The sequence below is a fragment of the Bombus pascuorum genome, chromosome 7 (assembly GCF_905332965.1).
Source record: "Bombus pascuorum chromosome 7, iyBomPasc1.1, whole genome shotgun sequence".
NCBI lineage: Eukaryota > Metazoa > Arthropoda > Insecta > Hymenoptera > Apidae > Bombus > Bombus pascuorum.
Window position 1 is genome coordinate 271,504 of NC_083494.1, and position 16,675 is coordinate 288,178.

At 34.5% G+C, this 16,675-nt stretch overlaps 1 protein-coding gene across 2 annotated transcripts; it reads right to left on the reverse strand.

Moving 5' to 3' along the window:
• Positions 1-808: 808 nt before the first annotated feature.
• Positions 809-7,737, reverse strand: LOC132908547 (uncharacterized). Of its 2 annotated transcripts, XM_060962615.1 has the most exons (5): positions 7,590-7,723; positions 5,609-5,695; positions 4,259-4,458; positions 3,536-3,679; positions 809-990 (listed from the first exon to the last, which is right to left on the reverse strand). In XM_060962615.1, exons 1-5 carry the CDS (start codon positions 7,600-7,602, stop codon positions 904-906), a joined length of 531 nt encoding a protein of 176 aa, XP_060818598.1. In that variant the 5' UTR covers positions 7,603-7,723; the 3' UTR covers positions 809-903. The 2 variants fall into 2 exon arrangements, with proteins under 2 accessions (XP_060818598.1, XP_060818599.1); XM_060962616.1 differs by lacking the exon at positions 5,609-5,695 and having other exon boundaries at positions 7,590-7,737.
• Positions 7,738-16,675: the final 8,938 nt, after the last annotated feature.

Genomic DNA, 16,675 nt, shown 5'->3' on the forward strand with positions numbered 1-16,675 from the left:
ATTTAACAATTCGATTTTAACAAGGATCGTATACCGATTGAAGTTGTAAAAATACTTTTTAAGTTGCGAATCATTAATTTCATTCGAACAAGTATCTTAAATATTAAACTTCGAAGATACAAGATATGTTAAAACTAATAAACGTAAATATGTCAACGAATAAATTATTAAATTAAATTAATTTTCGTCGATGATCTTTTACGTATATCGGTCAGTTGTCTCTTGTACACTGTAGAGTTTTTAACTTTTCATTTGTAACGATATTTTATTTATAATTATAATATAGGAGGGGAAAATAAATTATTTCTGTTCAACAAATTGTATTTTAATAAATGTTGAAAATAATTAGATAAGATAACAGGAAATAATAAATAAACAAACTTGAAAAGTAATCCAGTTCATTAAGAATTCCTCAAAATTTTTCGAGGTTGCGTAAATACGTGTCGAGAATATCCTTAATCACAGATGTTTGTATTTTTATCGTTACTACAAACGTGTAATTTCTTCGGTTACTCGTAATTTCATTTATTAAGTCACTTCGTCGTAAATTAATATGTATTTATGCATTCCACATAAATTATATAATTTCTACGTTATTTTTGCAGTATTTATACTTATAGCTTACTTATAGCGTACTTATAGCTACTATCGGTACATTAATAAGCATATATTAAGTATTTTTGAATTTGTTATAGTCAGTTTCTAATGAACTTTTTTTTATAATCATAAGTATATAGCAAACATGTAAATAATGAAATTTTCAGAAATCGTGTAGCGCATTGTGTAAGTAAAGAGCTGTATCTTCATATACTTTGATAATAAAGTTATATTTATCTACAGTCGAGTGCAAATTTAAATAGTTTCACCGTTCAAGAAATTTAACGTTTCTTACATACAGACAGATTAAGATAATACCAGCACTTCGTAATCTCTAAATGGGATTTCCCTGCCTTCATAAGGTACGTACAATACTCCGTGAGTTCTGTGTACCTGGAAAGAAAAATCTAATGTAACAGAGACACAAGTAAGTTGCAGCGAAAAGCAAAGAAATACGTAAAACTTGGAAGAAGAAAATGTGAGATTGTACAAAATCTTGTGCGATATATGGAAACTATCTCAGGACGGATTATATAACCCGATTATACAAGGAATAAAAATCAGAAAGAAAGAATACGTTTTATTTTGTTCGAGGACGCCTGATTGCTCGATAAAACCAAGTTAGAAAATTTGTCGAGTACATATATGTGCACTCCCAGTGTCGATCAGCTTAGTATTATTATCGAGTGATTGCTTCAAGATTTTTATAAGTAATAAAATACCGAGTAATAAGTTCGTTCAATTTTATTCAGTAATATACCTTTATGGGAAATAAAAAATGCAAACATCTAAGTTGCTTTATGAAAGATTTGCTCTAGTGTAAGACGTTGCTTGGGAAATATAATCATTTACTTATTTATATACATATTATTTAAGACATCAAATCGTTAGCCCTGTATATTAAAATAATAAAATAATTAACACAAATAAACAGTGCCACTAAACGTGACAGTAAATGAATCTACCTCGGACCGTTGAAAATTCGAACAATGCGTTAAAGTCCATAAGTCGTATGTCGATGAATCGTGCATTAAAATTGTGAAAAAAACATTTTGATAATGTAATACCGTACGTGTATTTAAGTTTAATTAATTATTTAATCAATTGTAAGTTTGATTGGTCGTTTTAACAATACCTGACTATTTCTACTCTCGTACTTTGCGTTAAACTTTCGAAAAAATGAAGTTACGACAAAGTTCGAAGCACCTCGGATAATACGGAACTTTGGTTAAACGAGACTTGGATAACCAAGACTTCACTGTATATTAAACTAAAAGTCATCAATCATCCATGTTCGCTTGCGTGGAACCTGGAACCTATTACAGATATCCTTGCTATGGTCCCGCTATTTATGTGCCCATGGCCAAATGTCGCATGCACTTTTAAGTTAGTGGAGAAGCGAGGATAGAGATAATTAATGTGACTTAAGGAAAAATAAATAGCATATGTTCAAATACTGAATCTCAATTATGCTCATGTCAATTTTGAAGTGAATCGGTTCGGTAGTTGAGGCGTGATCGAAGGACAAACATGAAACATTTCATTTTTATGTACGTTAGTATATAATGCATATAAAATATAATATATAAAATATAAAATGTATATAATTTTTATATACATTTGTAGAGAAATGAGATAAATAAGTTAGTTAGAGAAATAGTATCTAGTACTCGAAGTACATATTCTTTTAAGATAAACACGAACGAACTTATCACTCACTTACCATACATACAGTTGACAAGGTGTTACTAGTTGGAGTATTATAAAGTATTCGAATAAATCCGACTATTGTTACATGCACGATCGAAACCCGAAGAACCACAGGTATGTAATCTATTAATTATCGTGAAAGTTTCAAATGTAAAATATTTGAGGAAAGTATGTTTCGTGTCATAGTTTTTGACAAGTTACGAAAGATGGAATCTTCGAATCGCTGAGAGTAAAATGCGACTAAATTCCAATGCTTCTGCCGAAATCTTTATCGTGTTCCAACTAACGGTTGGGACAGTTAATATTATCTCTGTTTTAACGTATAATCAGAAAAAAAGAATTTTCTACGAGTGTTTACGATTTCTTATCGCGTCCAACCGGAAATATATATATATATATATATATATATATATATATATATATATATATATTTGATTTAGATTTTCTATCTCGATCTTTTTTACCCATCGCTCGTTGTTCCTCCAAAACTTATTGACAAATAAAGTTGAAAATATAGATGTATGTTAACATATATGTTGCAAGTGCAGTCCGCAAGGTATACAAAGTCCGTTTCGCTCGGACAATCAGCATTGCACTTGACTGGCAAATTCCGAAGAAATAGTGGAAGAGCAAACAAATGGTCCGCTGTCGTGTGAACGAAATTGTCCACCACTGGATGAACAAACTCGATAATTATTATTTCTTTGCGAACTTTGTCAGGTTTGAAGTGGGCATTGTGGACGATGATAAATCCGTGTGGGCAGCTCCGCGCTAAGTTGTTCCTGTTTTATTCGTCTCAATTGTTTTCTGAAACGAAGTATCGGTATGGGGTCAGGAACATAAAAGTTTTGCCAGCTCCTTCATCGATGGCGTCGACGCGACGCGACGTGACGCGACGCGACGAACGGTGCACGCGGCCACTTGTGGTTGGAAATTATTATCGCGTGAGCTTCTCCATGCGTTGGGGTTTCCCTGGCATCGGTGAAACAGTTGCCAGCCGGTTCACACTGGCCGAAGATTTTTATATGCCTAACCTCGTATCGATGCTTTGCTGCCTATACGTCAACGCACGTGAATATTTTCAACTTTGTTCGTTAATAATTAATCGTTAGGGAATAACGAGTGAACGGCTAAAACCTTGTGGAGGTTGGTTACAAAGTATCCTTTGTAATTGGTTGGTCGATGTTTCCACAAACTGCATTGAAATGTAAATAAAAAGTGAACTTACTTTTCCCACGCATGGTATACCATTTTGAAAAGCACGGCCTACGTAAAGCATTTCTCCTTCCACCGTTTTTCCAGATTCGACCGCGTGTGGTGGAACGTGACCGTTACTCGCGTGGACCCAATGGAATTCGGCGGGCATCAAAATCTATTACGAGAATAAGTATCTTACAACTATCTGCATAGTTTCATCGTTTAGAAATACGCTGTTTAGAGGGATCGGTAAAGGGGCAAGATCGTCACCCTTCTAATCTTCTTCACGCTCAAACAAATGGCCTTAAATGAGACGCTAGCATAATCGAATCGGCAGAAATTGATTTCGATAAACGTGATCCAGCGTATCGCGTAGTAAATAAGGGGCACCTAACGTACCACCACTTTCAAGTAAGTGGCTGCTTATTTATGCAAGCGAGTATATTCGAAAAGCGAAACGAATGTCACCAATCGATACATGTTATTTTATACGTTTCTCCGTTTCATCTACCAAATATCACGATAAATATTCACGATTAAATATTTTATACAGTTTTGCATATTATGTGCATTCTGTTTATTCGCAAATAAGTCAAGTATTACGTATCTATCTGTAAAGTTTAACCAACATCGGTATGTCATACTTGAGCGATGTTCCTTGCAAGTAAGCGTTTAATAAGTATTTAATATTAAACATGAATATTTAATAAAACATGAAATATAAATAATATCATTAAACATCGTTTAGTTTTACCTCGAAGTCATGCTTCATGTGTTCATTGCCGTTGTGACAGACATAGGCAACGCCATGTTCTGGCTTCACCTTCGCAGGAAGCATATCACCATGATGCAAGGCACGTCCAACAACAAGATTCAAGCCATCCAAGTCCTTGCCGACACAGATCATTCCCGGTACGAAGTAGCGAGCACCCGTGAATCTAACCCATTTATATCCTGCAGAAGTAGTCGGTATCAGTGAACCTGAACATGGAAACTATCTCTATAGATAGAAATCAGATTGTTAGCAGCGACATTTTCGATCGAATATCTCACAGGTCGCGAACTTCGTTGGTTAGACCAGTCTTGTGAATCACGTTGAATTTATCTATTGCCAATTCCAGAGTACAAATTCCAGTAATCAATGGTTATCGATTCGTTACATTACAGTAGCTCACGAAAGTGTTCCTACACTTGTCGACATCGTTTATCTTGGAATTTAGCGCAGTAGTAAAGTAGATGTTCGATGGTGTTGTTGGTGTTGCAATATTCACAGGATTCAGGATTCTCTTTTTGATAAGGTCCGAATGTGTAATGTTATAGTGACCCGTGCCGAGTCTGCTTCTTCGTGTCTGTTCTTGTCTCTTCTGGATTTATTTGTTTAAGAAGGTATTGCGAACAAAGGCATTCTCAGCGTTAAGTGGGATCATCTCTTACGCTCTTTATATACTGGAGGTGACTATTCGCACTGTATACTAGTTTTTTAGTATATATGAGATTACAGTGAATGTTAGATTGTCTCAAAAGCTTCTTTCGTTTTATGAGGAAATATTATATTATTTTATTAAATCATGTATGATCCATTTTGTAACAATAGATCAAAATGGAAAAAATCTTTCGGGACAACCTAATGTCTTGTAACTTGTATATGCGTGATTCTGCAGAAGTGGAAATTATTTCGCAGTGATGTTGCCCGCACACTTTTTCATTTAATCTACGAATGACATATAACAAGCTCCAGGTATGACACAGGACACGCTAATATCGATAGAATTTGTGGTCAGACAAATAAATAGCTGTCCGTGATTTCATCTGTATATTTTTAAAAACTCTTTACAAGGACTGAGAAGGTATTCAGGAGGCTGATAGTCGAATAAAAGTCTCGTGTAACATATTTGAAACAAACATATTCGAAACCTTTTAATTAAAGAAGCAAATATTTCCTCACGCTTTTTATCACGAAGCATTAGTTGGAAGATAATTAGCCTTCTCAGGGATTATCACTATTCGATTCTGATATTAAAAAGAAACTTAAATGCCACTGTTACATTTACGTTACAGCAAATAAAGCTCAGTAAAAATAATAAACCTGGAATATAATACGAACCGTGAGGTTGAAAAGTTGGTAGATTGGAATGTGTGACTGCCCTACAATGATGCATAAATTTAGCAATCCCAAAATGCCGGTTAAAACCTGTTAAAATAAATATCACTCTTTCAGAAACTACTTCACAGATGTGTAAAAGTGGCGACAAAGATTGTAAATCTTACTTATCAATAAAACGAAGTCGATCGAAGTAGAAATAAACGATATGAATAATAAATATCACTACTGTAAAATATATATAAAAAAGAAAAATTAGTACATAACTTCGAATTCATTAACCGATCATGGGTTGCAGAGTAAAGTTTGTAACTGTGGCATAGCAGAGGACTGAAAATTTCATGTGCAAGAGATAATCTCTGGATATAAATAAGTTAAATTGATAGTTCTTCGTAATTTTCCTATGAAGTTACAGTTACCATCTTTCTCTGTCATACGAATATAATATAATCTAACGTTTTCAGCCGTTTGCAGTCAGAAGCGTTGCTCTGTAACTGCATAGTTACTTAAATAGACGACACCGGCAGATTCGGCAAACGACATCAATCGCTAGCTGAAACCAAGGTCCCTAATTTTGTATTAACATAGCGAGGAAAATCGAGGAAGATAGACGTTTCAGAAATTACTCGGGCTTATCAGTGGGGATAAAAAAAGAGATATCTAGAATGATGCGTGACGATGACTGAGCAGTGCAACTGCATTCGATCGTCCGTAAAACGATACATACTGACGTTTCCATCGGATAATCATGAAACTTTTGTATTTCCGATTTCTTTAAAATTAAACTTCCACTGACGTATTTGTAAGATGCTTTTAATTAAAATGAGATTAAACGTAATATAGTTTAAATCGCATTTACATATATATATATCGGACTGGACATTGCACTTGCCAGAAAAAAATGTCCAGTCATACTGGAAATAGGATCGCAAAAGGTTCAGAGTGCTAAAAAGTGAATACTGCAAAAAATTCCCACTTCTGTAGAATCACTCGTATATATTTTCAGATTGGGTTCAAACTTTGCCAATATAATCTTGGCAATCGCACCTCTAATGAACGTCAAAGTGTTTTATATAGCATAAACAGTGTACACTTAGGAGTTTTCTAATGTATGTTAAGTATACAAATATTTTTGCAAGAAACTGTAAGTATGTGTGTAAAGGGAATGACGTACAGGGTGATTGTTAAATGTAGATTCGAGATCCGTTTTTCAAAGCACTTTGCAGAATCTACTTATCGAATCAAGTAAATCGGTTTCTCGGTATGAGTTACGTTTGTCAGAATACGAATTTTTGTGCCAATTTTAAGGTTAAAAACTTTATCAGTATGATAAAGAAGGCACATATAACGATAAATTTAATCGAGGAATAGATGACGAACCGGTTAAGCGACAAGTCGATCGTTTAACCAGAAAGTCGATACGAATTTGTTAACATTATACAAACGGCTTTGCATACATGGCGATCCGTAATTCATGGTACAAATGGAAACACGGAGAATCTATGGCTGTAAATAAGACGAAAATCGATAATAACAAAATTGCAATGGACGCGTGGTTTTTGAGAAAATCGAATTTGAACATTTGTGAGGAGATAGACAAATATGAGCTGGACGGTTGAAAGCGAAGGATCATCAGATGTTTACGTGTATGTTCCTGTAACGGAGAAAATAGAATTGGACAAATTTTCAAATTCGATTTGCTCAAAAATGTGACTTTAAACAAAAAGATTTTATTCTACGCTTTTGTAATCAAATTTACGTATATTTTGCAAATTTTCCAAATCGACTTTCTCGAAAACCAAGTCCCCGATGCACATTCACAAAATTAAAGTGATTATCTGAACAGTTATGTATTTATCATAGCCATATTATCACCTGTTGTATCATGCGCATAAAATGCATAGTATTCGTAAGATGCACAACAAATGGGTATCGATCTAAATATATTAGAGAAAATAAAATTATATCTCAAATAGTTACTTACCATTGCCTTGCATCCTGACTTTAGTAACAGAACTTGCGTAAAACACAGAATTTTCTTGAATCGTGCGAACGCTTACGGTTGCGAAGAGACACTTTGCAATATGTTTAACGTTATGGGTGTGAACGTAATCTCATCCTCTTTTAAACGGAACTATCTTATCGTAAATGAGATACGAGCAGTGTTTATGATATAAACGCCGATCGGCGATTATGTTTCCAAGAAATATTTTAAAGAAATGTTTTTATAGATATTTTGTTTTTCAAGCCTTTAAATTACTAAGAAAAATTTTGTCTGAGAAAGGAAAAAGAAGATAAAAACTGAAGCGGTCTTTTAATATATTTTTCAGTAGAAATGCGTGAAGCTTTTACTTAATTACGTGGAGTTTTTTCCAATATACATATACACGTTCATATAAATTTGCCAATGTGATGTTATGTCAGTAAAATTTGTTTAGTACGATTGGAATATCAACTTTGAATTGTTTGGTGTAAATATTTTATGCTGCAGTTAATTTTATTTTATTTTATTTTATAAAGAATAAAATTTATAGCAGTACGTGAGTATATCGGTGGTACTGGGTTCGCTTTTTAAAATGTAGCGTTATATTTGTTATTTATTAATATCAGCGTGTTCTCTCTCCCATGTTCTCTACGGAAAACCCAAGTGTGCCGAAATACGTCCCAAAAATAAGCGAGATGTTCCAAGTGATAAAGTTATGTGGGCCATCCTTAGATGAAACCCATACGTAAGAAGTTTCCAATACTTTGGGGAGAGTGTTCGAATACTTTCGTCGCTGTATGTGAACCGTACAATGTGAGCTAATTGATCCAAAAGATATATTTGTATTACGCGATTACATGCCATGTAATTACAAGATATTTTCGTAAATTTATAAAGACAAATAAAGGAATAGAATCTATATAGAAAGCTTTCCTTGCTGCGTATTATTACGTAATAGGTGCTTTGAAATTTTCCATAAATGCATAGAAAGTCTAGTAATTATTATCGGCAAGTGGTTATACGTTTCGTATCAGAGTCTAGAACCGATGTACAATACAGAGATCATCATATTGAGAAAGAAGGATAAACTTTCTCATCGATTGATCAGGAAGCGAGCAATTCGCTATGTTTATCGACCAACTAGAGAAAAACGCACGTCACTTAAGCGTACCTTACGTACGTACAGCCATCTTCTACGAGTTCTCGTGTTACGTGCCCGTAAGTCATGTCCAAAGCCAACGTGAGCAAAGCACTTATATAGTACATATATTCAGTGTTCAGGTATTAACGTCAGGTGGAAACGAGCTCGAAGCTGCTTATTGCATAACGAGAAAAAATATAACTCTCGCGTTTCTCCGTGGAAAGGAAGCATCGTAAATACGAGCACCCATGAGCTGCTTGCAAAACATCTGCGCAAAAAAGCATTTAATCGTTCAATCCGAGTGATATTTCTGTAACTGACAATGAGTGCTTGTCGAAGCAAGACAACTTACTTTTATTCACAAAGCACGTTGCTTTCATCTTGCTATAAAATTCCTCTAATTAAAACCAGTAACGTTTAAGACAACCTTTTAGTTGCACGAATTTTAAAAACATTACGCCATGATATCGTTAGAATAGAATTTACACGTACGTGTACAGGGCGACTCGTTATCGATACAGTGTAATACAGTGCTATTGTCACGTAGGAGACACAAGAAATCACGAAAATGACGAATCACTGGTGATCTCGTCGCGTCGCAGTTCGAACGTTTCACGAATAAGGTGAAGGAATTGAACTTTATATATGGTAATAGAATTTATTATACGAATCCAACAGAGTAACGATTCAAAGTGTTACAACAAAAGGGCGTCGAGCGTTAATTTTTCATTTGTTGTAGGCCATGTGTATATCAGAGGCGATCATTCCGTTACTATCTGGTTATTGTTTCGATAGCTGTGGCATGCAGAATGTTTAGTCTACTCTATTACTGCTTCTGAGCGTGTGACCTTCTTGAACATGTGACACTATCAACCTAAATTTAAATCAATACGATACAGTGTATTTTAGAACTAAATCGCTAGTTCACAATATTACAGCCGGTGATACGAATGAATATTTTTGAGAAAGTTGAGAAGATTTTTGCAATGTATTGTAGGATTTGGACACGTCTGAATCTCATTTGGAAGAGCAAATTTAATTTCGTATTGGGAAACGTTACTACGATTAAGAAGATGATCTACAAATAGAATTCGGTTACACCGATTGCGCTTACTTGGTTCATTTTTAGTTACAAGATGAAAGCGTGTTAGTTTAGTGTGTCCAAGTCTGGTGAGAATAACTTGCTCTTTCCTATTAGAAGAAAGTGCTGGGCTTTCAAATAGTAATTTAAAATGGTAACTCTTTTATTTGAAGTTACTTTTGTGTCTAACGCGAATATGATATTCAATTGGTATAAGAAATTGAATAAATCTACGATAAATCTTTGATCTATTGCTCGACAAAAATCCTCTAACACTTTGATTTACAATCCATTACTTATTTATCTAAAATTAATTACATACCATATTTGTGTTTTTAGTGTTAACGTGATAGTTAGAAAAAATGTTGCGTCCATAAATTGAACGAAGCGAATTTCTCGATATGAAACAGCACATTTTGTTTTGAATAAACCATTACTAACAATTATGTCGGATTTTATGTTATTATGAAATGAATGGCTGAAGCTAATAGTCAATGATAACAGTAAATGTGATTACGCAGGAGCTGTTCTATTCATTCAATGAGACGTATAATAGCGGAAAATTTTGGCTATTCGAAAGAAACATCTCGTAGTTCGTGACTAATCGTTTGAAAATTATTCCGATCAATGATTCCGTTTAACGATAATCCAGATTAATTGCACAATCTGCAGCACTTCAACAGCCAACATCGCGAGATAATTTTCGTTTCTCCGTATGGAAATCGACACGATTAACGAAATAATACATACCTCGTCCCTTAGAAAGCTAACGCGATATAAAACTACTAAAAATGACCTCACTAATCAAAAGGATCTGTTTCTTTTATCTTTTTTCTCTCTATCGTTTTCTCAAGTCCTAAGATCGATAATTTCATTGAAATGGAGAATTTCATTGGTTGATAGATTTTATTCAACTTCTACCATCCTTTCTCGTTTTCAACAAAAAATTAGAATATTTGAGATTTAAACGAACAGAAGCTATTATCTCGTTTTGGATTTCATTGTATTTTATTCCCTTGCGGAAAGAAAGAAAAACGGAAACCTGAAATTTATGGGGTATTTAATAGAAGCAGAGAGACAGCGCGTATGTATGTATATGTATACGAAGCTATTATAATTTTTATATTGGAGGATTTTATATACTAAGTACTGGTCTACGAAAGATTTAAAAATGGAGTATTTTGTAAATGCACCTTAAACAGTTACATATACAGAATATTAAAAGCGTCGAGAAAAAGTATTTATCGAGAGGATTAAGAAATGCTTAATCAACATAGAATCTAAAAGCAACGCTTTCGGTACAAAATCCACGTTTGTTATTTATTTATTGTTCGATATGTGTGCGAGTCTCTTCACACGTTCGACACGTTGAATGTATATGATGGACAATATATGACTGGCTAATTTCAAAGTGCCACCATTCTGCAACGATGCGTTATCTTTTGCTCCGCCTTAACAATCGTCTTATGGATACATGGCAAAATAATCACTGAGCGTTACACGGCCGAGCAGCGAGTTCGTGTATCGTATTATGCGTATACTGTATCAATGAAATGAAATTGGTACGTAGTGTATCTAAAAATGGTACCTTGTAAACGATACGCTAAAGTATGTCAAAGTGTTCTTTATGCAAGCACATATTTAACATCTTTAAATATTCAGCCATGACTGAAAACAGTTCGTTAATTGAATATTTTATGTCTAATTTTCTACTCGATTATCCACCGAGCGATCGGTTTATTGGAATAATTATCGGAGCACTTTCTAATGAAACAAAAATGGACCACGCCAGAGTTTCAAGTGTTGCATGATTTCACTTTTCTTATACCATCTGTTAAATTAAAAGAAACAAGAGATACATTCATTACGAACAAACTCATTATGCAATGAATTAACGGCGTGTAATCTGATAAATGAAACGCTAATTTGACAAATCAGTTAACTTCATTTACCAAGTCGGTCGTAGAAGAGGAAGTAGAGCAGATTGATGAAATTATATAAGATGAACATCGCTCAACCGGCACTAAATATAAAAAATTTCAGAAAGTGAAATTGTGACCAATTTGGCCTACGAACGGCTCATACGACAACGATTTACCAGTTTCGTGAAGATCCACGGAATCTGAATGAAAGCGACATTCGTCAGAAACGCATTTATCGAAATATATATCGCGATTTATGCAATTTACGGTTAAGTCTAAATGCTTTGTTTCGTAAGCATTCTTTGAAGAATTTCACAATTCAACCTATCAATTTGATTGCGATATGTCGGTAATATTTCTCCTTCAGCTGGCGTTCTGATATCTCACCAAACGTGAGAGACGATTATCGTACGCAGAAGGTGTTGCCTCGCCCCATGTTTTGCAGAACCCGATACAACGTTCTTGATTAAATCGGTGGAACGTGTTTCGTGCTCGATTTCTTTTCACGCCGCAACGTATAATATGGTGGCTAACAAAAGTACACGATCACTCTTTTTACACATATATTTGAAATTTCGTTACCTGTGTAACGCGACACGACGACACGATTATCGTGATTATATTCGTAAAATGGGAACCGCGTTTGACAATACGCATAGGGTGTCTCATTTTAATCGATCCACACATATATCTCCTAAACTATACTCTGAAAAAATATTTCAAATGAAACTTACTTTGGCTCAAGGTGGATATCTCGCGATGGTCACAAATCTTATCTTCGAGATTTCAAAATGGCAGTAAAGTAAAAATTGTTAATCAGTATTGTTTAAAATGAAGTTAAAACGAAGTATCGTTTAACTTGAAATCTCTTTGAAAGATTCATATACGATAGAGAAATCGAATTGATACGATTTGCCTCCCTGAAACACTTTGACTTTTTATTATCTTTGACATTGGTATAAATGTGACGCGGAACGAGAAAGGGGACCTAATGCTCGGAAAAAAGTTTTTGGGGAACAGCTGTTTAAAGTTTACGTCATTTCGTTCTCATTTTCTTCCTTTGTAAATGTATCGTATATCGTATTATCGTGCTATTTCTATTACCTTTTATTAATATTAATATTAACTCTAGGTCCTTTTCCTCTATCTACGTCGCAAATACATTGTAGGAAAAATTTGTCACGTTTCGTGTCCTACCAGGTACAACTTTACGATATAACCTATTATACTAATAGTTGAAAAGATTAATAATATTCTTGAATATTTCGTAATCTTTGTCAATTTATCTGGTTTCGATGATATATGAAACTAACAAATTTGTCACGAAAAATAACGTGATAAGGTTGAGTTGACAATTTGCTACCGATACATTTGTATTCGCATACGGACGATACGAATGATCGTCATGAAATTTTGCGAATTTGCTTGTAATACGTCGTTAAATGAAAGTTTATATTATACGAAGAGAAAAAGTAAAGAAGGAAGACTTAATAATGTCCAGAAGGACACTATGGCGCCATTATCTTTAAGAGCATATTTCCTCTAAAGTGCCAGGAATCGTCGCGTAGTGGCACAATACTGCTGAGCAAAGAAGAGGATGAACAGAGGAAGCGAGCAGGAAAAGTCTTCCACCACGAGAAGATAAAAGTGACCGCCCTTGTCCTCTATTCTTTCCCTTTTCTCCGATGCTTAAGAAACGTTACGTCCACCACTGAAAGTAACGTGTCACTTTACGAGGATGTTTCAGTCGAAATTGAAATGCTCTATAGCCTACCAATTTTCATGATGCATTCGAATTACTCTGAACATTCCGCTGTTGAATAATTGATAAATTATTGTTAAACTGAACTATAATTTTCTTATTACCTTATAGCACATCTATCGAGACTGAAATCACCTATAATCTATAGTGTATGAATTCCCATAGTATATTTGGATTACTACGAACATCCTGACGTCTTCTTCGTGATACTTTAACGACTATTATATTCTATCGGGCGTAATGTGAAATTATTCCCGTTTTTAAGAGTATTTCCTGCCAATCGAAAGTAATCGAAGTAAGAATCGAAGTCCGACCGATCTTTACAGCAGATTAGGCAGCTTAGGCAGTATTACGACAAATCTACAAATAACGCTAATAGATAATATTTGGAATATTGTTCAGTGTTATCTAGAAATCATGTTTTATGTGGTCGCTGTTATGGCGAGGAACATAAGCCCAGCCTTACTTCGGTTACGCTTCTGCGAGTAGCACATCGTCACCATGGGAAGTACGTCCAGCAACAAGAAACTTGTCATCTTTGTCCCTGTCGACGTCGAGTACTCGGTTTTCGAAAGGAGAATCTCTCGCGAACCGAATCCACTGATATCTCGTAATAGAATGGAAATGACTTGATCGATATTTTGGCCCCATCTTCTTTTAGCTGTTTTACCGCTTTTCGGATTAGTTAATACAACTAGTCAATCGAAGAACGGTTTCATAAATTCACCGTGACTTACGAAAGTATTCGTACACTCCTAGAAACTTTTTATGTATACAGGGTGAGTCAGAACACGTGACAAGGGGAAGGCTGATTCAGCATACTAAAATAAGAAGAATTCATAGAAACATGTGCTCGATATGACCTTGTTTTCGAGCGACTGCTTACTTTATGATGCTAGACGATACTTAGATCAACGATTTCCAATGGTAAATGGACGAGTCGACCTTATTTCCTGACCAGCTGATTATTGGTAACGATAAATTAAGAATCTCTTGTTTATGACAATTTTGAAACTCTTGGTCAATGTGAGGACAAAAGTCGGTAAAAGGATAGTTCGCGTAAACTGTTCCAACAAGTTCGACGATTTTCGCGCTTCTATGTAAACTGTGCTCGATCAGTTCGAGCAATTTCTCGGCAGGAAGATTCGGAAACAACTATTACGATATAAAAGAAACTGATACTCGAAAACGAGGCCACATCGGGCATTTTTGGTATTAAATATCGAAATGTTAATTTCAATTACAAAATATTTCATATTACCATACTGTTAATAAAATTAATAAAAAGAGATGAAAGAAAACTAAGAAGAAGAAACGAAGCGAGATAGTAGAAGGATGAAATATAAAATTACAATTTCTAGGAAATTGAAATGTACATGTTTCGTTAAACAATCTTCGTATCAATACCTTTCCTCGCGTTTAATTATTAGTTAGCATTTCCATGTCCAGTAGGCGTTTATATTCGTTGGCGTGTGACTGACGCAAATTATTCTTCGGTACTCTCATTCTGTCAACTGCTCGTGACAGTAATTTTCATGCGTGAATACAACATAATTGTAATATTATACATGGTACATATTATCTAGACCAGAAGTGAAAATGGTATATTTGTGATTCTTCGCCTTTCAATCCTGTTATTATCTACAATGTTGCGCTTTCTCCGACGTATCGTGAACATTTCACTTCGCTTCCTCAAAGCATACGTAAAATATATTCTTTTCAAGTTAGGATTGGGTTTAGAATCTAAAAGACTTTTTAGATCTGCCTGGAAGATCTTCTTCTGTCTGTCTTCTTGATTTTGCAGTATTTCCATTATGACACGCTGGTCTGTTGCAGTAGCTTTTCCGTACATTTCAAAATATGTAGTACATATATATGTTATGTTTAACAGAAAAGTTAATAATACAAATGCAATTGGAGTTCTCGGTGAACGAATATTATAATAAACACACGAGATCCGATGTGATAATAGGACAGTACAAACAGCAAGAGAAAACCAATAAACGTAGATATGTTGGCAACAATTTAATATTTGTCCACATTCTCTTTTATGTTATATCTGGCAATTATCATCGTTACATAATATTATGTGATAAGCATCTTTTATCAGCAGGAAGAACGAAGCTTCTTCCATCGTGGAAAATAATTATTGTCTGTCTTTTTTATAAGCATCGAATAAATTGTTAATCGTGTAATTTTGATTTACTATAAAATTTGTATTACGATACAAAAATTACTTTATTTCTATATATTTATTTTAAAATAACATTTACTATTTCAAACGATGGTTATTGTGTACGATAAGAACAGCGATAATACTCATGTACATTAGTATAGTACATTAAATATATCTCTCAAATTTTCAAACTCGATTTTCTTGATAACGAAACGTCATATGGAAAAATGTTATTCTATATTTTCCCTTAGAATCATTCTGTATCCAATTATACCACCAGTTACGGGCCACCTTGTATACATGCGACAAAAGGTACAAGACATTCTTAAATATTACGTATTAATGAATATGCCGAAAAGAACGTTAGCTCCGCTAACAAATTTCCACTATTCCTCTTTGATATGTCGAGATATACGTATTTGGTGTTGAGTATCATGCCATATATCGATGAGCACATATCTCTATCAATTGACCATGTAACTGCAAACTGAGAGACCACGTTGCGATGCGAAGGTGGGCGATATCATGGTGGAACGACACTGTATTAGGTAGAAATGAACATTACACGAATTTTCATGTTGATTTCTTGGTGAAATTTTGTAATACTACATTTTGGATATTTTATATACTTTGTCGTTTTTATGAGCATTTTGTGCAGGTTTTGCGCTTTCAAGTTTCCTATAAATGCATGAAAACCAGCAATTTGCACTTTAACTATCTAGAGATGGATCCGTCTTGTCTAATCCGAAACGCTGAAATATCTCGAGGAAACATCTAAGTAGCAACAAGATATCTACAAAATCATTTACACAATGTAGAGAACTGGACAAAAGTTGAAACAGGTATTTGCACGTCACCTTCGCTCTTGACAAGAAACCAACTCCTAAGATTAAATTGTTAAATTAGGGAATCCAACAAATAACTTGCGTTAAATATCTCGAACTACGTCTGGATCATAAGTCGAACTTGAAAAATAGATCGTATACTAAATAGCTCACTGAGAT

Excerpts from the sequence above, each read along its gene's own strand:
- LOC132908547 (XM_060962615.1), bottom strand. Across the intron at positions 3,680-4,258 it reads ACATGAAGCATGACTTCGAG|ATTTTGATGCCCGCCGAATT; the intron begins GTAAAACTAAAC and ends TTCTCGTAATAG. Across the intron at positions 991-3,535 it reads GTATACCATGCGTGGGAAAA|GTACACAGAACTCACGGAGT; the intron begins GTAAGTTCACTT and ends TTTTCTTTCCAG.